The sequence below is a fragment of the Python bivittatus genome, unplaced genomic scaffold, assembly GCF_059951505.1.
Source record: "Python bivittatus isolate LINGU-HERP-01145 unplaced genomic scaffold, Pbiv_v1 ctg000370_np1212, whole genome shotgun sequence".
Taxonomy (NCBI): Eukaryota; Metazoa; Chordata; class Lepidosauria; order Squamata; family Pythonidae; genus Python; species Python bivittatus.
In genome coordinates this window covers 852,125-872,190 of record NW_028277062.1, presented here as the reverse complement: position 1 = coordinate 872,190, position 20,066 = coordinate 852,125, and the positions used below count along the sequence as shown (strand labels likewise).

Below are 20,066 nucleotides of genomic sequence, written 5' to 3'. Positions count from 1 at the left end.
AGGCCCTAGCTAGATACTGGTTCTTGCACTTCCTGTTGGTCAGCATGGAGAGTCTTGTGGAAGGGAAGGAGAGGAATGGAGAGGACCTTCATGGGACAGTGTAAAAAATTTTGAGGGGTGCCTGGATGAAACAATGACTGCCTTGTTTCTTTACGCAAATCCATGGTTTTGCCTGTCCCCTCAGGTGTATTATTCCATTGGTGCCCTGGCCAAGTCTGTGTATGAGAAAATGTTCAGCTGGATGGTGGTCAGGATCAATAACACTTTGGAGACCAAGCAGCCTCGGCAGTATTTCATTGGTGTGCTGGACATTGCAGGATTTGAGATCTTTGACGTAAGTCCGTTGCAACAGGGAGTACAGTTGGTGGGTTGAGTCTGGGCAGTCCTTAATTTCATTTTCCCTCACCCACCTAGTTCAACAGCTTTGAGCAACTCTGCATCAACTTCACCAATGAGAAGCTACAGCAGTTCTTCAACCATCACATGTTTGTGCTGGAACAAGAGGAGTACAAGAAGGAGGGCATTGAATGGGTGTTCATTGACTTTGGCATGGACCTACAGGCCTGCATTGACCTCATTGAGAAGGTAAGCTTTTGGAATTGTGTAAGCCTCATATCATTTGTACTCCAAAACATATCCCAGATTGAGCTTCTCTGAACAACAGTTGGTTTATTTGGAGCTGATGACTTGAGAGTAGCGTACAGTTAGCAAGAAGAAAGTTCCAGTTTCTAGGTTAGATTGTTGATATCAGAAGTTGAAGGCAATGTACTGTTGGACCAAAACAATCCATCATTCTCCATGAGAGGATGAATATTATTTCAGATTCTTATGAAGCCTTGGGTCATTGGTCCTTAGTCTGAGCTTCCATAACAACACCAAGATGCTCTGTCTCTCAGACCATTGTCTACCTATGCTTCAATCCTAGGGTCTCACTCAGTCAAGTAACATGTACATATCTAGCTAGGTTAGAATGAGTATACTGTACTGATTCAAGCTGGAACTTTCTATGATTGTTGCATTAGATCCCAACCAGTATATGCACATATTTTCTTAACCCAGTGTTTTTCAAACTTGGCAACTTTAAGATGTGTGGACTTCAGTTCCCAGAATTCCCCAGCCAGCATGCTGGCTGGGAAATTCTGGGAGCTGAAGTCCACACATCTTAAAGTTGCCAAGTTTGAAAAACATTGTCAACCCAATAACCTCCTTTTATACCTAGGTCATCCTGAAAAGGAATGATTTCTTGATAAAACAATCATACTCCTTGAGAATTAAGGGGCTACCATCCAGTACACCTAAGGGCAAAATGCTGGGGGAGGCTAGGTTAGAAGTTTGCTTTTGAAAAGAAAAGTAGAATATGGTTTTTTGAGTCCTCATTGGTGCACTCCATAATTTCCAGATTTTCTCATTGGAATTTTGAGTAGCCCCATCCTGCAGACAGGTTACTGAGACATCCTGGGGTGGTGTCCTGTAAAGTTCAGCATCTTTCCAATGTGGTACCCAATTCAACAGTCTCCCAGGGAATTTTTCCATCATTTCTATCCTCATTGCTATCCCTTTGTTCTCCATCTTCTGGGACAGCCTCTAGGCATCATGTCCATCCTCGAAGAGGAGTGCATGTTCCCAAAAGCCACCGACATGACCTTCAAGGCCAAGCTGTACGACAACCACCTGGGCAAGTCGGCCAACTTTGGGAAAGCCCGCAACACCAAGGGCAAGCCGGAGGCGCATTTTGCCCTTGTCCACTACGCTGGCACCGTTGACTACAACATCAATGGATGGCTGGAGAAGAACAAGGACCCCCTCAATGAGACCGTTGTGGCTCTCTATCAGAAGTCGGCCCTGAAGCTCCTGGCTACGCTCTTCTCTAGCTATGCTGGCAGTGAGGCTGGTGAGATAGGGAGGGCAGAGGGAAGAGGGAATTGAGTATGTCATGACTGGTGTAAACACTCTGCATCTCCAGGATGCTCTTGACCTGAGGATGCTCTAGAAACCACCATCTGATGAACCCAAAGGCCTCTTGGAGACTCAACATTAATGCCACTCAGGAAAATAAAAGTTGGGATGTCTGACATTCAGTGTTAAGGAGGGTCCTCTTTGCCCACCAGCTTCCACAATTGAGGTAGAATGGGTCTTACCTCCTGCTGTTGAGGGCCCTCCCAATCTTGGAGATGGCCTGGAGAAGGCAAAGAGGAGAATTGGGAGAGTCAAAACGTAGAAAGCGGTAGAATCTGATTTAGAAAGCTATAAATGGAATTTATACAGATTTACGAAGGGTACCCAAACCATGAGTGTGTCAGAGAGAAGGTCCAATTGATCCTCTCTCTTTGATACATGAATCTTCTATGTGCAGGTGAGGATGAGGATTGATCTGGAAGAGCAAACTCTTAAACAGAGGATGGGAAAGAGGGGAAGATCATCCAAGGACAGTATAAGAGATATGGATCCAGGATGGGTAGCCAAAGATGGATGAATGCGATTACAGATGGAATGGAATGCTTGAAAAAATGGAGAAAAGTGAAGGCGGACTGGATGGTTGCGAAAAGGCACCGGTCTTTCAACTTTCCATCTCCTGTCAACTTAAATACTTGTGCAGATGACAAATAGCTCTGCAACTGTTTTCATGCATCAACCCTCTCTTGTTCCCCCAGGTGGAGATGGTGGGAAGGGAAAAGGCTCCAAGAAGAAAGGATCATCCTTCCAGACTGTCTCAGCACTTCACCGGGTACGAGGCTGAAGCCCTGGGGATGAGGAGGATGGGTTCTAGCTTGCCTTGTTAAGGAGGAGGAGCTATGTGTAAAACTTGGGGGGAGGGGGAATTCTTACAGTTGGGGAGAACCAGAAACCTGGACACATCTCTCAGGGTCATCTCCTTTCTGAGGAACAGAACCTCCCGGGGGCAGATGGTCAGGGCTTCTGAGCTATCTAGAATCCAAAGCTGGTTTTTCGCACTTGTTTATAGCAGTGTTTTTCAAACTTGGCCACTTTAAGATGTGTGGACCTCAACTCCCAGAATTCCCCAGCCAGTATGCTGGCTGGGGAATTCTGGGGCTTGAGGTCCACACATCTTAGTGGCCAAGTCTGATACTGGTTTATAGCTTGCTTGGGAATGCAAGAAGAAACAAATGGAACGTTTCTCTCTCCCCTCCCCTCCCCTCCCCTCCCCTCCTCTCCCCTCCCCTCCCCTCCCCTCCTCTTCTTATATCTGGCAGGAGAATCTGAACAAGTTGATGGCCAACCTCAAAACTACTCATCCCCATTTTGTGCGGTGCATCATCCCCAATGAACGAAAGGCACCTGGTAATCCAGTGGGAACAATATTGATCCGTTAGGGGTGGGAAGGCCAGATGTTCGGTTTGGGGAACTCTTGGCACAAGATTCCTTCAGTTGGCTTGCGTTTATATCAATGTTTCTCAGCTTTAGCAACTTTAAGATGGGTGGACTTCAAGTCCCAGAATTCTGTTGCCAAGGTTGAGAAACACTGGTCTATATCCTTGCTGTGGTGAGTTGGGAATTACTGCTGCCTCCCCGCTTCATTTCCTGCTTAATGGCAGGCAGAAACCCAGTAAGGAACAGATAAAGTTGGGAGGGGGCTCCTTTTCATCACGGAAGCTAGAGGGCCAAGGGCTGGGGCACGGGCCAAACCTGCTGACCCCTGGCATTAGCTTTGCTGCAAGAGGCAGCGATTCACTTGCAGACAGGGTTGCACTGGCGGGTTATTCCTGCATTAGGTAGCAGCAAGTTGGATCCATGTGCAAAGTTCAAAAAATCTGCATGTATTAGAAGCATTCTAGGACAAGGTGCAAGGCTACATCTGGCAGGGAAAGACAAGATCTCTAGAGATTGTGAACTGAAGAATTGCTCCTGGCTAGGATGGTTCTGGCAAGGAGCCATGGAGCTTCAGGCTGGCTAAGATTCAGTCACTGAGTTTGCACAGCATGCTACGTTAGTCTGAAAGGGAGGTTGGGCATTTTTTGGAAGGAACCTGCCCGTTATCTTAGCAGGTGAAACTGTGTGTGAGAATGATCTCAAGAGACAGGAGGAGGAGAAAGAGGAGCCGCAGACTAGGCAACAGTCAGATAAGAGGCAGCTTAGCCCACAGAAGCAATGGAGGGTGGAAAACATCTCAGAAGGGACCCTTCCTAGTTTCTTGGACTGCAAAGGTGAGGGGGGAAAGATGTCTTTTCAGACTTGCAAGCTCGATGTCAGCCCTTTAGTCCAGACAAGAAGTTCCAACCATGAGTATTAACGCTATCTTTATTGTAAGGTTACAGGAACAGACTCTTGCAAGATTAATGTCAGCCCTTAGAGTTAATCCAGACAAGAAGTTCTGGCCATAAGTACTAACACTACCTTTATTGTAAGGTTACAGGAACAGAATCTTGCAAGTCTGAATGTACGTTTCTCTCCCCTCGCCTTTACAGTCCAAGAAACTAGGGAGGGTCCCTTCTGAAACATTTCCCATGCCCCCCTTGCTTCTGAGGGCTCAGCTACCTCTTATCTGACCGTTGCCTAATCTGCTGTTCCTCTTCCTCCTCCACCTCTCCCTCAAGGTCATTCTCACCATTAACCATCTTCAACACCATTACAGCAGGTTGCATAATCCAGGATATTCTATTACATTTCTTGAGCGTTGCTTATTACAGGAGCCATCATTTGTGTTTTTTAGGCCCTTAGTATGTTGTGTGAATCCAGACAGTGAGCACGGGACGCACGTTTCTGAAGGGGCAATGTCTTTCTTTTCATCTGTCCCTTTCTCATTTTCTTTTTCAGGGGTAATGGACAACCCCTTAGTCATGCACCAGTTACGCTGCAATGGAGTCCTGGAGGGGATCCGGATCTGCCGGAAGGGATTCCCCAACCGGATTCTCTATGGAGACTTCAGGCAAAGGTGAACCCACTCCTCTGGCATCCAAAAGTGCCATTTGGGGGATCACATCAGACTACATCTTACTTTAACCGTGGCAACAGGGTGGCAGCAGTTGTCCAGCCTTGTCTGTCCTTGGAAAGTAAGCAGGGCCAGGGCTTGGATGGGAGACCACCAGGAGATCCTGCTGTAAAGTAGACTAGAGAGTTGACAAACCCTCCCAGAAGACGTCAGCGGCAAACTATTTCCTGTATTGCTGTCCTGAAAACTAAACTCCAATAGGAACCAAACTTGACTTGGCTTTTTCATCCCATTCTTCCCTCCCGTAATATTGACTTCTTCGTCTCTTAATAATCTGAAAATTATTAGGCACTGTGATGTTGGGTTGTGTGCCAAACAGAGAACTATCTTGATGTGATTCGATGGGGAACAAAAGAGATTTAAGTGCTCGTAAATGGCCAGAGTCACACGCCTGAAGGGTGGCTGACCCCTGCACCCTCCATTGGATGCAGAAGTTGGATGGTTAAGCAGATGCTCTTAGGACAAGGACCCCACACCCCATCTGGCTGCCTCTATGTCCTTGCCAAATCTCAGATGCTTCTAGTTAACCTTTAGCGGGATTGTTGAGCAGAATCTGTCCTTTTTCACCAGGTACCGCATCCTAAATCCTGCGGCCATCCCGGAGGGCCAGTTCATCGACAGCCGGAAGGGGGCAGAGAAACTTCTGAGCTCCCTGGACATTGACCACAACCAGTACAAATTTGGACATACCAAGGTGAGGCGAGCAAATTTGGAATGTGGGCAATGGCTCCCCCCAGCCCTCCAGATCCCTTTTCCCACAAGGACCCTAGAAGGGGAGTTTTGGAACTGGGGTTCAGGGGATTAAAATCTTCTATCCCCAACCAGGCTGTTCTGGCCTTGAAAAGGGACATCTCAAGAGTTAAGAAGTCATTCAGGTTTTGCACCCTTCCTCCATGTTTAGCTGCTCTTAGCTGATTTTGGTTGATCTGGAAAAGCTGAGTAGGACTGGGCCTTGTATGAGAGACCACCAGAAAACTATTAAGTCTGGGAGGTTAAAAAAGTATTCCAAAAGGAAGAAGTGGCAGGCCATTTCAACGTTGTTTCCACCAGTAGCGTCCACAGACTATGGCCAAAAAAGTCAAGATGGTGGCTACAACCAGGTGGTTGAAACTTCCTGTTTTATGTGCGGAGCTTCAGTCATGCATGCCATCATGGCCACCATCTTGACTTTTTTGACCACACCCTGCAGACCCCCTTGCAAGAATCTGTGAAGTCAGATCAGAAGTGAACCTGAACTTGAAAGAGACTTACCTTTAATCCCCATGTGGACGTAAAGCTGAAACCCGTTACTTTAGGACGTTAACGTTTCCGTTGTGTAAATGACAGATAAAACAGAATTCTGTTTTACTGATGGATCTTACAAGCATGCCTTTGTATTCGTTTTCTTTGCTCTAATAGAAAATAAAATAAAAACCAAATGGGTCTGGCAACCCCACAGGTATTTTTCAAGGCAGGGCTGCTGGGCCAGCTGGAGGAGATGCGAGATGAACGCCTTTCCCGCATCATCACACGCATTCAGGCCCGGGCAAGGGGTCAGCTCATGCGCATTGAATTCAAGAAGATTGTGGAGCGCAGGTGAGTCCTAGGGAAGGTCAAGGTTATGGAAGCTGAAGTCAACTGGAGGAGAAGGACAAGGTTCAAAATAAGGAAAGACCCTCTTCTTGGGTATTGTCAGAGCAGGGTCTTTCGTTAGCCAGGTTGCAGATGTTCCCACAATAATTCATGAGCTGTTGTCTAGTTGGTCATTTGAGGAAAGGCGGCGTGTCTCCAGCTGAAGAGAGATATGGATGTCTATCAGCCAAAATTGGATCTGCCCATTTGGTCTGGTCACCCAAAACAGGCTTGTTATGGATCCCCACTCCTTACAAGGTCCATAAAGAATGGTCTGGGCACCAGGACTTCTCAGTGGTGGCCCCCATTTTATGCACACTATTCCCCCTGGAGACAGGCCGGATGGTCCCTATTCTGTGGTGTTTTGAAAACTAATAAAAGTAGCCTTGCTCCAGCAAGCATTTGGCCTTTACATTAGCTTAATTCAGTGTTAGGTTTAACGGATCATTTTTATTATTCAGGCAGGATTTTTAATGTCTTGACTTCTTTGTACCCTGTCCAGAGTCTGTTTGAGCTGTGGGGGGGGGGGGTCAGGCTATAAATACTGTAAAATAAATAAAATAGTAAAAATAAATGTGAATGTGAGAGAAAGAAAGAGAAAGGTGAGTTGGCTGAAACTGAACACTGTTGGTCTTTTTCTCTTAAATTCTGGGCATAATAAATCCATTCCTTTGATTCTACTTATGATCTGCTTCTTAAATGGTAACTAGAATTATTTTCCAAAGACATCGCAAGTTTTTAGCCTCCTTTCATCTAATTATTTGACTTCATTTGTATCATTGCAGGGTAGGGTGAGAAATCATGACACACCTAAAATCACGCAAGGGGCTTCGCTGCTGATTTGAAACTGGGTCTCTCCCACTTCTTATCCATTGCACTGAAGTCCCTGTTGCAGTCAGGAGGACTTGCTTCTGTGCAGAGATGCAAATAGAAATGTTAGATAAACTGGCAACTGAACCCCACCTTCTAGGAAGCAAAATATGAGTGTGTTTGGGGAAGAAGCTTTTGCTACCTCAATGCTCTTGTGCTGGATGAGGCTTCATCTGGGTTAGCCTTGTGTTGGGCTAGTCTTAATTTGGGTTAGGCATTTGATTGATGGATTACGGGCCATCAAGTCGGTGTCAACTCTTAGCAACCCAAAGATAGATCTTCTTTAGGATGAACTGTCCCCAACCTGGTCCTTCAGGTCTTCCAATGGTGCCCTCATCCCCACTGGAACTGAGTCCCTCCACCTGGTGGCTGGTTGTCCTCTTCTTCTCTTTCCTTCAATAGTCTTACCCTAATCTTAGTCTTAGTTTTAGCCTAATTCTCAGTCTGATCCAGAACTTGTCCTCTTTTTCTCCATGCAAAGCTCATAGCTGTGCACTGGTCTCATCCACCCCACAGTCCACCATGGTGCGGTTTAGTTGGCTTTAAGCTTAACATGTGTGACTCCAGCCCTGGCAGCTCATAAGCCATGGTCAATGTGCAAAGTTCATTTTTATTCCACCAAGTTCCTGATGCGTTTAGTTTTTTGCCTTGGGGAAGATTTCTTGTATTTTTTATTTCTTGAACTGTTTCAGTTTTAGAGGCTGCCTGACTGCACAACTGCACAACTCTGGGCAGCTTAGATGTAGAAAGTAAAGAACAATACAGGTAGTCCTCATTTAGCAACCGGAACTGGGACTGGCAACTCAGATGTTAAGCGAAGTGGTTGGTAAGTGAAACTGTGACTGCGCTTTTGATCTTCCTTCAGCTTTCCTTTGCTTTCCAGACCTATGAAGGTCATAAATGTGAGGATTGGTCGTAAAGGTACTTTTTCATCACCATCGTAACTGCAAACGGTCGCTAAATGAGCACTACCTGTAAAATAGCCTTGTTCTTGTACGCTCTGCTTTGAATTGGAATGATAGTTGAGCTGCTGTGAATTCCGAGTATTTTCAAAGACTGAATTCTGGCACGTGTGTAAATCAAGGTTTAATAAACACAGGATTTGGGGAGCAACGTGCTGCCAGCTGATGGACACGAGATGAGGGGTGGAATAGGGAGAAAAAGGTTTTCTGAAAGGTTACCCCATGTCCCTCCTTGGCCCCTTTCACCAGGGACGCCTTGCTCATTATTCAGTGGAACATCCGTGCTTTTATGGGAGTGAAGAATTGGCCCTGGATGAAGCTCTTCTTCAAGATCAAACCTTTGCTGAAGAGCGCAGAAACAGAGAAGGAAATGCAGGTGATGGCCTCAGAGAGCGGGTGGGTTGAAGGGAGAGATCTGAACCAATCCAGAGACCTCAGAGGTTTTTAAAAAGTTTTGTCCTTATTCTGGGTGGGCCCATCACAATGGTCATCACTGGCTATTTCCAGGTGCTTCCAGGCTTTTATATTTGCATTTATATACATTTGTTAGAGATATGCTCTGCCTTTCACTTAGGACAGTGCTGTCCAAACTTGGCCACTTTAAGATGAGTGGACTTCAACTCCCAGAATTCCCCAGCCAGACAACACTGACTTAGGAGTTCCAGATGATGGAAACAGCACTCCCACCTCTCTTTTTCTCCCACCACAACTTGCAAAGAACCACATTGCAAAATTCAGAGAAGTGCACAGTGAAAAGGATAATTGCATTCCAATCTGCCAATTAATCCCAGATCTTTTAATTAGGTTGGCTCATTTAAAAATGACCAAACAATTCCTCCTTTCCCTAACCAAGGTACACATTAATGGGGAAGACCAAGAATAGCACTCAGTAATATCTTTGGGGGAATTTCTTCTGAAGGACTTGCAACCCAAAACAGAAAATACACAGGACAAATTTGCAAAGCGAATCTGCCCGATGGAATAACATTGTCATTTCTTGGAAGCAGTGATGGCTGATCTGCTAAATCTGTAGACTTGACTGTTTTACATCCTTGGCAGACAATGAAAGAGGAATTTGGGAGGCTGAAGGAAGCTCTGGAGAAGTCAGAAGCACGGAGAAAAGAGCTGGAGGAGAAGATGGTCTCATTGCTACAGGAGAAGAATGACCTCCAGTTGCAAGTTCAAGCTGTGAGTATATTTAGGCCACCTTATTCTCCTATTTTCCCCAAAGATTTACACCATTGCTCCCTGTCCTGAAGTTCTTTTTTTCTTCTCTCCTGATCTTGCCCCACAGGAGCAAGATAATCTGAACGATGCTGAGGAACGCTGCGACCAGCTGATCAAGAACAAGATCCAGCTGGAGGCCAAGGTGAAAGAGATGACCGAACGGATAGAAGATGAAGAAGAAATGAATGCTGAACTCACTGCTAAGAAGCGGAAGCTGGAAGATGAATGTTCAGAACTAAAGAAGGATATAGATGATTTGGAACTAACCTTGGCTAAGGTGGAGAAGGAGAAACACGCGACAGAGAACAAGGTACATTGAAACATTAAGACTGGACATGAAGGGAGCTGGTATTGGTGAGACAGGTTGTCTTAAACTAAGCTAAGACTTGGAGAGATGAATTAAGTGAATTGAACTGAGGTTAAACGTTGCCCACAAAGCATTTTCCAACTTGATTACTTTGGTTGAAATTATTATAAGTAATAGTAGATGTGGATGTGTTTAAGGAAATTTGGTATCCCTGTATTAAAGTGGAACTGGAATATGTATTTGGAATCTCATTCAACTCAGTTTGTATTGAGTAGTCACATAACTAATTGTGTTGGGGTGATTGTTCACAAAGCTGGTAGACAATAAGAACATTACATGGCTTAACTAGAATAATTAAGTAAGACTAGATTGGACTAACAACCCCAAAGTTTGGTGGGTATTTCTTGAGTGTATCTTCACTTTTTTGAGAAGACAACATTGGTCATGCTCTAATCCGTTGAGTTTTGGTATTATGCGTTGGACTGATCTCAAGCTAAAATCTTCCTCTTGTGGACACACACACATAGTTATCTCCACAGTCGTTCCTTCCCACAATTTCTCCTATCTTAGGATTTGTTAATTTGTTCTCCCCTCAGGTGAAAAACCTCACTGAAGAAATGGCCGGTCTGGATGAGATCATTGCAAAACTTACTAAGGAGAAGAAATCACTGCAGGAGGCCCACCAGCAAGCATTAGATGACTTCCAAGTTGAAGAAGACAAAGTCAACAGTCTCAGCAAAGCCAAAATGAAGCTGGAACAACAAGCAGATGATGTGAGTGAGTAAAGGCAGAAGATGCCCTTCCAACAAGCCATATTCTTGGTCCACCTAGCTTGATCTTTTCTAACCAACCTTGGCAGCCTTGTTGTAAGATTATAATACTTATTGCCCTCAACCAAAATGGGATTTGCATCCATCATTATATCATTGGCTTGTACTCTGACAACATCTGTAGACTCAAATTTGGGAGACGCCTGGCTTTATTTTATGTGTCATTGAGTTATGGAGAAGAAGTAAATCTACTGGATACTTCAATCTTTGGTCATGCTGGCTATGGGTTCTAAGCCTTGTAGACCCATAACATCCAGAGAGTCAGTTGGTGAATGTGCCACAGTTAGTGGCATGCTCCACAATCCATAGCATAATACTTAAAGCCACACTTGGTGGCATTCAGTTTGTATTCAAATTCTCTTCTCTTCTCTTCTCTTCTCTTCTCTTCTCTTCTCTTCTCTTCTCTTCTCTTCTCTTCTCTTCTCTTCTCTTCTCTTCTCTTCTCTTCTCTTCTCTCCTCTCCTCTCCTCTCCTCTCCTCTCCTCTCCTCTCCTCCCCTCCCCTCCCCTCCCCTCCCCTCCCCTCCCCTCTCTCTTCTCTTCCTAAACAGCTCGAAGGCTCTCTGGAACAGGAGAGGAAGATCCGGATGGATCTGGAACGGTCAAAGAGGAAGATTGAAGGAGACTTAAAGTTGGCACAAGAGAACATTATGGACTTAGAGAATGATAAACAACAGCTGGAAGAAAAAATTAAAAAGTAAGGAAAGCGTCAACTCTGTGCATTTAGGTTCTTCAGTCAGGGGTATCTGGGGGTCAGCACAGAAAAACCCAAGGCACAAGAGCATTCAGATCTGCCTCCAAAATAAGGATGAAACTGAAGCTGGTCCTGCCACTCCAACAGAACCTGTGCCATGTCTTCCATAACTGGTTGGGAAGGACTTTGTTGCTTAACTTTTCCTTCTTCAAACTGGAGAATGGCTAGTTGATACTGGAATCCAGGAACCCAAGTTTCATAGGGCTCTGTAGTCTAAAGTTTTATGAAAGAAATTTAGAATATAGTGGAGATTGCTGGGCCGGTTAAAAGTTGGGCACTGTAGCTGCTGATGCTTGGACTACAGAGCATGGTTTTTGAGTAAGTTAGGAAGTGGTCAGATGGATATCGTGTGGACCTGGGAAAGATGCCAGCGCTAGAGAAGTGTTTACTTTCCAGAATTCCCTTTGCAGGAAAGAGTTTGATATCAACCAGCAGAACAGCAGGATTGAAGATGAACAAGCTTTGGGCTCACAGCTGCAGAAGAAACTGAAGGAGCTACAGGTACCAAATGATCTTTGACTCTTGCCCAGGATAAGGGAGAAATTCCCCAGAATCTAGACTGGCCGTTTTGCCCTTTCCTAAGCCATGGGAAGAGAAGTCTAGAAAACTGCTCAGCTATAGAGTGTCCTCCAGATTTCAGAGTCTGAGTTCTGTGTTCTAGCTTTAGAATGTCCTACAGAAGCAATCTGAGGGTTGCTGTGGAGTGAAGAAGCTTTTGATAGCTGGACCCAAGTTCTAGGACTGCTAAACCATGCAAGATTTTGGTGGACTGTTCTGCAAGATCATCTCATTAAGGATGAGGTTGCAAAATCTGAAGAGGTTTAATGATGGTCTAAAGCAGTGTTTCTCAACCTTGGCAACTTTAAGACGTGTGGACTTCAATTCCCAGAATTCCCCAGCCAGCTGCAGGCTGGGGAATTCTGGGAGTTGAAATCCACACGTCTTAAAGTTGAGAAACTTTAAGGTTGAGAAACACTGGTCTAAAGATATGGGCCATCTTTTCCTTTTCAGAAGTTATGCTCATGTCATTGATTTATCAGCCCGCACATACATACTCCATCTTGCATACATCTAGAAGAGTTTAAATAATGGAAGGATATCGAGATCAATCTTTTTCCCATCACTCAGGCACGGATTGAAGAGCTGGAAGAGGAGATGGAGGCAGAGCGCGCAGCCCGCGCCAAGGTAGAAAAGCAACGCTCTGACCTTTCGCGAGAACTCGAGGAAATCAGCGAGCGGCTGGAGGAGGCCGGAGGAGCCAACTCAGTACAGATTGAGTTGAACAAGAAACGGGAGGCCGAGTTCCAGAAGATGCGGCGTGACCTGGAAGAGGCCACCCTGCAGCATGAGGCCACAGCGGCCACCTTGCGCAAGAAGCACGCTGACTCTGCGGCAGAGCTGGGCGAGCAGATCGACAACCTGCAGCGTGTGAAGCAGAAGCTGGAGAAGGAGAAGAGCGAGCTGAAGCTAGAACTGGATGACGTGGCCTCCAACATGGAGCAGATTCTGAAGGCCAAGGTGTTATGTTAGTGGAGGAGGGGAGGGTCCAAAGTCAGCTAAGGGGGCCAAGGACCCCAAACGCATTCTTGGGTAGACTGGTGCTACAGGCACTGCAGGTGGAAGCTGGGAGGAAAATAACAGCTAGAAGCCAAGCTGAGCACTATCTCCTAGACCGGCTTCAGGATCTTAAATATCATAGATGCCCCTACAGTCAGCTGATGCGGGACTACTAAGATGTGCCTGCAGTAGGACCACCTCAGAATCCATGGATTTGGTCACCTGCACATGGAGACTCTACAACTGAACTCTTACATGCCAAAAGCCATATTGTTCCAATGGTTGAAGGCACTTTCCATGTGCAGGTCCTTTCAGTGAAGTTAACCACAAATATCGATATCAGGCCTAGCCCAAGGAACTCCAGGAAACCATGTAAATTCAGTCCAGCAATGTTTATTGGCTACAACCTCTAGCAAGAATCTTCCCAGACTGAAACCCCAGCTCCCAAGTAATGCCAGCCACAACATTGTGAATTCCTCAGGGAGGTGCCAGTCTCATCCTCTTATCTTTCCCTCGCGCCTCAGGAGATGAAAGAAAATGTTTTTCTCCCTGAGTCTGGCCTTCATAATTCCATTCCATCACAATCGTGCAGTGGTTTCGTGGGAGAACTTGCTCCCGCTGCTGCCAGGCCTTCATTGTTTTTAATCCTTCTATTTATTGGCAGGCAAATTTAGAGAAGATGTGCCGCACGATAGAGGACCAGTGTGCAGATTACCGTGCCAAATTGGAGGAAACGCAGAGGACCCTCAATGACACCAACACACAGCGAGCTAAACTGCTGACTGAAAATGGTACCAGCTATCATTTTTCTCCCTCTTGTTGTCCCCCTCCTCTTCGTGAGGTCAGCACAAGAAGAAACTCTTATTCCACGTAGCTTCTGGAACTGAGTGTTTCTTCTTTCCGGCCCTCAGGAGAAGTCACTCGACAGCTCGAAGAGAAAGAGGCTCTTGTTTCTCAGCTTACTCGTGGGAAACAATCCTACACACAGCAAATGGAGGACCTGAAGAGACAATTAGAAGAGGAGTCCAAGGTGAAGAAACATCCCTTGGGAACTGTGGGTTAGGGTTTAGAGATGAGGATGGGTGGTGTGATGGAAATCCTCCAAATTTACATGTGTTCCTCACTGACTCAGGCCAAAAATGCCCTGGCACACGCTCTGCAGTCAGCCCGCCATGACTGCGACCTGTTGAGAGAACAGTATGAGGAGGAGATGGAAGCCAAGTCGGAGCTCCAGCGCTTGCTCTCCAAGGCCAACTCTGAAGTGGCACAGTGGAGAACCAAGTATGAAACAGATGCCATCCAGAGAACAGAGGAACTGGAAGAAGCCAAGTAAGTGAGGGAGCCGAACTCAAGAGGCCACACCCTGAACTTCACAACAGATTAGTTGGACAACCAGCAGGCGTGACTTCTGGAGTGGGGTTTGTGCTCAAAGAAATGAATCCTTTGAGCATTTCCATGAAATAGCCCAACTTAATTTTGGAAGTGCTTATGGAGGGCAAAGTTTTCCACCTGTTCTCTGGCCTGTTACTTGTTCTGATGTCATCTCAAGAAGGTCAACATATTTATATGTTCTTTTTCCTGGCATTGAGGAAGGACATTTGGGCCTGACAGCCCTTGGAACCCTCCTTTGGGACCTGCTCTGAGCCTCTGGCCTCCATGTCCTCCTCCTTCATAAACATGCACCCCATGCTGTGTGCCTCCCACTTCCCAGCTTCCAATGTCTTCTCCACCCCTCCCCTCAAGACCCCTGGCATCTCTCTTCACAGGTGCTTCCTCTAATGGAGAAGCTTTTGGCTCGGGTTATATTTGAAAATGGCAGTGTATAAGACGAGCAAAAAGCTTGTTGGTTGGAGGAGAAATCCCCATTTTAAAAACACCAAGGTAGGTGGGTAGGGAAGTTTTCCGGGGGGGGGGGTCTTAGCTTGGACAAATGGGGACCAGACAGCTTATCTGAGACCTGTGAAGCCAAACAAGCAAGGGTTGGGAATGCCTCCTCTAGACCCCAAACATCAATGCCTTTCTTTGCAGTTCTGGGCTGGTCCCACCTTAAGATTCATTAAAAGCTATCACAGAGCATGAGAGGATAAATTGCAGCTGGCTGGCCACTCTTGGGGCCTTCATCCAGAGAAGAACGGGAGATTTGCTTTCCCCATCTGTTGGGGGAAGAAGCAGACCTCTTCCGGTGGTAATTTTCTCTCTATTGCCCTGATGTGCCAGGAAGAAGCTGGCCCAGAGGCTCCAGGAAGCCGAGGAGGCGGTGGAGGCCGTGAACGCCAAATGTTCCTCGCTGGAGAAGACCAAGCACCGTCTTCAGAATGAGATCGAAGATCTCATGGTGGATGTGGAGCGCTCAAACGCGGCCGCAGCTGCCCTGGACAAGAAGCAAAGGAATTTCGACAAGGTGAGGGTCACAGAGAACATCTGCTCACGGCTTCTCGCATCACCACCAACCCTCTCAGATCCCACAGTGGATCCTGCTCCAATTCAGCTGCAGTGCAACTCATACTGCAAACATTGATGGCCTGCTGGGCTAAGAGCAGGCTAGGCCCCCTACCAATCCCTGCCTCCCAACTCCCTATTGGTCAGCTGGAGGAAACATTGCTGGATGATGGTTGGCTCATTCTTAACCCTAATCCTGAATTTATGCAATGAGAACAATCAGAGGCTTGGCTTGGAGAGGTTGGGGAATGAAGCTGGTGGCTACAGGTAGTCCTCAACCTACGACCATTCGGTCAGTGACCATTCCAAGTTACAATGGTGCTGAACAAATGGTGGTTATGACCAGTCCTCAGAGTTCCGGCCGTCCCAGCACCTCTGTGGTCATGTGATTGCAATCTGTGTGCTTGGCAACCCATTTGTGCTTACAACCGGTTGCCAAGCACCCTGCAGTCACATGATCACCATTTGCAACCTTCCCTGCCAGAAAGTCAACAAGGAAGCCAGCAGGGAAGGTCACAAGTCGCTGGAGTAAGTCTCTCCCACCCACACACTCTCCCCCAGACCCTCTGCATTTGCACCATGCTGGCTACTCGTGTGTCCCCACACAAACTCCCCAATCCTCCTAGACCAGTGTTGTCCAAACTTGGTCACTTTAAGATGAATGGACTTCACCTCCCAGAATTCCCCAGCCAGCCATGCTGGCTGGAGAATTCTGGGAGTTGAAGTCCACTCATCTTAAAGTGGCCAAGTTTGGACAACACTGTCCTAGACCCACACCTCTCGTGCACCCCTTCACACCCCCTCCCTGACCCATGCAGCGCCTCTTGCGCACCCCCTCTCATCCTCCCACATCCTCCCCATTCCTCTCTGTCATCCTCGTGCACCCTCCCTGACCTTCCCCCGCACCTCCTCACACCCCCTCACTCCCTCCCCAACCTGGCAGCAGCCCCTTAAGTGCCTGTGAGCCTGGGACTTGCTACCTCCTGCCGGCTTCCCCACTGACTTTGGTTGTGGGAAGCCAGCCAGAAGTTGCCTCGCCTAATGACTGTGGCTAGCAACAGCAACCAGGACTGCAGGGATTGCCATCACTAAGCACTTTACAACCACATCACTTAGCAATGGAAATTCCGGTCCCAATTGCCGTCATAAGTCGAGGACTACCTGTTTGTGGAAGTTCTCTCATTTGGGAAGAAAGGTAAATGGGTGTAGGGGAAGAAGAAGGAGGAGAAGAGAAGAGAAGAGAAGAGAAGAGAAGAGAAGAGAAGAGAAGAGAAGAGAAGAGAAGAGAAGAGAAGAGAAGAGAAGAGAAGAGAAGAGAAGAGAAGAGAAGAGAAGAGAAGAAGGTGGTAATGGGGTAAAAGAAAAAGGAGGAACCTAATGTTTTGCCTCCCTTATCCTCTGCCCCCTCAGATTCTTTCTGAATGGAAGCAGAAGAATGAAGAATCTCAGGCAGAATTGGAGGCCTCACAGAAAGAGTCCCGTTCACTCAGCACTGAGCTCTTCAAGCTGAAGAATGCTTACGAGGAGTCCCTGGAACACCTGGAGACGTTAAAAAGAGAGAACAAGAATTTGCAAGGTGAGTTGAGCTGGCGGAGAGGGGTCTCAGCAAGGCCTCCTTGCTCAGTGGCGCCAGATGTCGGGGGACATCCCTGACTTGTCCTTCTCCTTCACAGCAGAGTGTGACCCAAATCTCTTTCTTCTTCTCAATCCGCAGAGGAGATTTCTGATCTCACAGAACAGTTGAGTCAAGGGGCCAAAAGTATGCATGAGTTGGAAAAAGTGAAAAAGCAGCTTGAGTCCGAGAAAGTGGAGTTACAGGCAGCTCTGGAGGAGGCTGAGGTGAGAGAAGTACAGCTCCCGGCTTCCCTTCCCTTCGCTTTTCTCTTTCCTATTTCTTTCCTATTTCACTATAAAACGCATTTAAAACATCTGAAGGGAAGCAGAGTCCCTTCCTCTTTCCCAGGTGGGGAACAGAAACAAACAAGGAGCTTTATTCACTGATTTCACCTACTCTCAGCGAGAGGCAATAAACTGAACAGAATCTGAAGCAGGAAGCATTTAATTAAAGGCACAACAGAGCTAAACATTTCAGCAGTGACTTTCCTTTCAGGTTAGCACTTCTATTGTCTTTTAAAAGAAAAAAAAAACAGCCATTGCAAATCAGAGCTGTCTGGAGAAAAAAATAAAAACATTGCAGGGTGCCACATGGATATCACAGCCCGGATTCCATTAAAAAAAAAAAAAAGTGGAATTTCAGAAAAACGAGCAAGGAAGGAAGCTACTAAGTGCATAAGCTTTTGTCCATTAGAAAGTAAGGAACTCTAATTTGAGGTAAGAAAGGTCCCAGGTCTCAATGCTATCCCTTTCTTCCCCTTTTTCCTTCATCATTTATACTTTCACTTCACCCATAATTCCTTGACTCCACAGGCCTCTCTGGAACATGAGGAAGGAAAGATCCTCCGAGCTCAGCTGGAATTCAACCAAATTAAGGCCGATATTGAGCGCAAGTTGGCTGAGAAGGACGAGGAAATGGAGCAGGCCAAGCGGAATCACTTGAGGATGGTGGACTCGCTTCAAGCATCCTTGGACGCCGAGACCCGCAGCCGCAACGAGGCCCTGAGGATCAAGAAGAAGATGGAGGGTGACCTCAATGATATGGAGATCCAACTTAGCCAAGCTAATCGGGTGGCCGCTGAGGTTCAGAAGCACCTCAAAATTGCTCATGCCCATCTCAAGGTAATGAGATACAAAGCCTTCAGCCCTTCCTCGCTAGTCCATAGTTTTAGGGGCTGAAGGAGTCCTATCATCAGGACACAATGGAGAAGTGTGGTAAAGCATATCCATGAAAGGATTTTTTGAAAAAGGCATTGTTGTGGAATGCTTCCCATCTGAAATAGGTTTGCTCTAGGCTGTATGTTCTCGATTGCCCAGGACAACCAGATTCAACTGGACGATGCCCTACGAGCCAACGAGGACTTGAAGGAGAACATCGCCATTGTGGAAAGGCGGAACACTCTGCTGCAGGCTGAGCTTGAAGAGCTACGCAGCGTGTTGGAGCAGACGGAGCGTGGGCGGAAACTGGCAGAGCAGGAACTGACAGAGGCCAGTGAGAGGGTCCAGCTCCTCCACTCCCAGGTAAAGGAGAACCAGGTGGTCTCTCTCGTGTTTCTTTGAATCAGATTGTGTAGGGAGCCACAGAGATGACCTTGGAGAAGCCACCCAGAGCCTGTTCAGACAACAACAGGTGCAGAAGCTCAGGGAGATGGGAAAGTATTAGGAAAAGACTCACATTGGCTACTCACTGGAGTACAGGTAGTCTCCAGTTTAAGAACGAGCTCCATTCCCAAGGTCTGTCCTTAAGTCGAATTTGTATGTAAGCCAGAACAGTATTATTGTATAATAAGGTATAAGTAGTATTGTGTAATGAACTCAAACCATTATGGATTTAACTCGAATCATTGTGGATTTAACTCGAATCTTGCTACAGTAGACTTTGTTCTTAACTATGGGTCGTCCTTAAACCGAGCATTCTTAACCCAGGGACTACCTGGATAAGAGGGAGGGAAGGGAAAATACTGTACAGGCAGACTTGGAAGATTCTGTTATTAGAGCTTATCTCAATAAAGTAGAGCTCTAATCTTGTGTCTTGATCTGGTCCGCCTTGGTGGCTGACAGATCCAAACATGTTTGTGCGCTACGCAGAGCACTTTTCATGATTTAAGTCAACATTGCACACAAGGTGGAGATTCCAGGAGTTACTGTAGATCCAAGTCATCTAGAAGAAAACAGGTTCGGGATGTTTGCTGCAAGCCATCCTTGAAATTCATAGGTCCCATGCTATGTGAACACGCCAACCATTCGGAGCCTTTGAATCCGTTCAGCTTCTTTTGTTTCCCTCCATTAGCAGCTTGACTCACAGCTATTTTGGTTGCCACCTTCCTGCAGAACACCAGCCTCATCAACCAAAAGAAGAAGATGGAGAACGATCTGACCCAGCTTCAGTCAGAAATGGAAGAAGCTGTGCAGGAGTGCAGAAATGCTGAGGAGAAGGCCAAGAAGGCCATCACAGATGTGCGTGAGAGTGAAATCATGGACTCGCGTTGGCAACTATTGGCCCACAGTGACAATTTTGCCCTTTCTCCCATTACCCAAACTGGAGCCATCAAGGCCCTCAAAGAAAGTCCTTCTATCTTCTCTCCTTCTTTCTGAAACAGAGAGAAAATATAAAGAGAGTGTTGAAAACTGGGAAGTTGATACTTCTCACAAGGGTCTAATGTTATATTTTCTAAAAGGTCCCATACTTAGAAAGACCATGTCATCTCTGCATTCCTTAACTATTTGTGACCACGTCATTTCAGATCTAGATATGAGAAATGGTGAGGAAGGACTTCTGTTCTCCCTTTTACACACATACCCTCCAGCCCATCTCTGTTCCTCACATCCATGGAGCTGGTTCAGGTGATCCTGGGAGGAAGGATGAGGCCAAACGCTGGGTGTGAAAGAGACAGGGAGGCTGTCCAGGATCTCCCTTCTTCTCCATCACAACCCTACATAGACTCTGG

At 46.6% G+C, this 20,066-nt stretch overlaps 1 protein-coding gene across 1 annotated transcript in view; it reads left to right on the top strand.

Moving 5' to 3' along the window:
• MYH6 (myosin heavy chain 6) overlaps positions 1-20,066 on the top strand; it is a 43,770-nt gene that overhangs the window by 18,177 nt on the left and 5,527 nt on the right. Inside the window, exons 14-37 of the mRNA XM_088142223.1 lie at positions 185-334; positions 415-585; positions 1,582-1,891; positions 2,652-2,725; positions 3,213-3,300; positions 4,774-4,891; positions 5,519-5,642; positions 6,387-6,523; positions 8,641-8,767; positions 9,451-9,579; positions 9,686-9,928; positions 10,522-10,698; positions 11,306-11,451; positions 11,919-12,009; positions 12,637-13,026; positions 13,730-13,856; positions 13,977-14,095; positions 14,198-14,394; positions 15,283-15,466; positions 16,915-17,080; positions 17,219-17,343; positions 17,932-18,240; positions 18,436-18,639; positions 19,450-19,575. Coding sequence (XP_087998349.1) covers positions 185-334; positions 415-585; positions 1,582-1,891; positions 2,652-2,725; positions 3,213-3,300; positions 4,774-4,891; positions 5,519-5,642; positions 6,387-6,523; positions 8,641-8,767; positions 9,451-9,579; positions 9,686-9,928; positions 10,522-10,698; positions 11,306-11,451; positions 11,919-12,009; positions 12,637-13,026; positions 13,730-13,856; positions 13,977-14,095; positions 14,198-14,394; positions 15,283-15,466; positions 16,915-17,080; positions 17,219-17,343; positions 17,932-18,240; positions 18,436-18,639; positions 19,450-19,575 — 4,032 coding nt within the window. The remainder of the gene's footprint in view (positions 1-184; positions 335-414; positions 586-1,581; positions 1,892-2,651; positions 2,726-3,212; positions 3,301-4,773; positions 4,892-5,518; positions 5,643-6,386; positions 6,524-8,640; positions 8,768-9,450; positions 9,580-9,685; positions 9,929-10,521; positions 10,699-11,305; positions 11,452-11,918; positions 12,010-12,636; positions 13,027-13,729; positions 13,857-13,976; positions 14,096-14,197; positions 14,395-15,282; positions 15,467-16,914; positions 17,081-17,218; positions 17,344-17,931; positions 18,241-18,435; positions 18,640-19,449; positions 19,576-20,066) is intronic.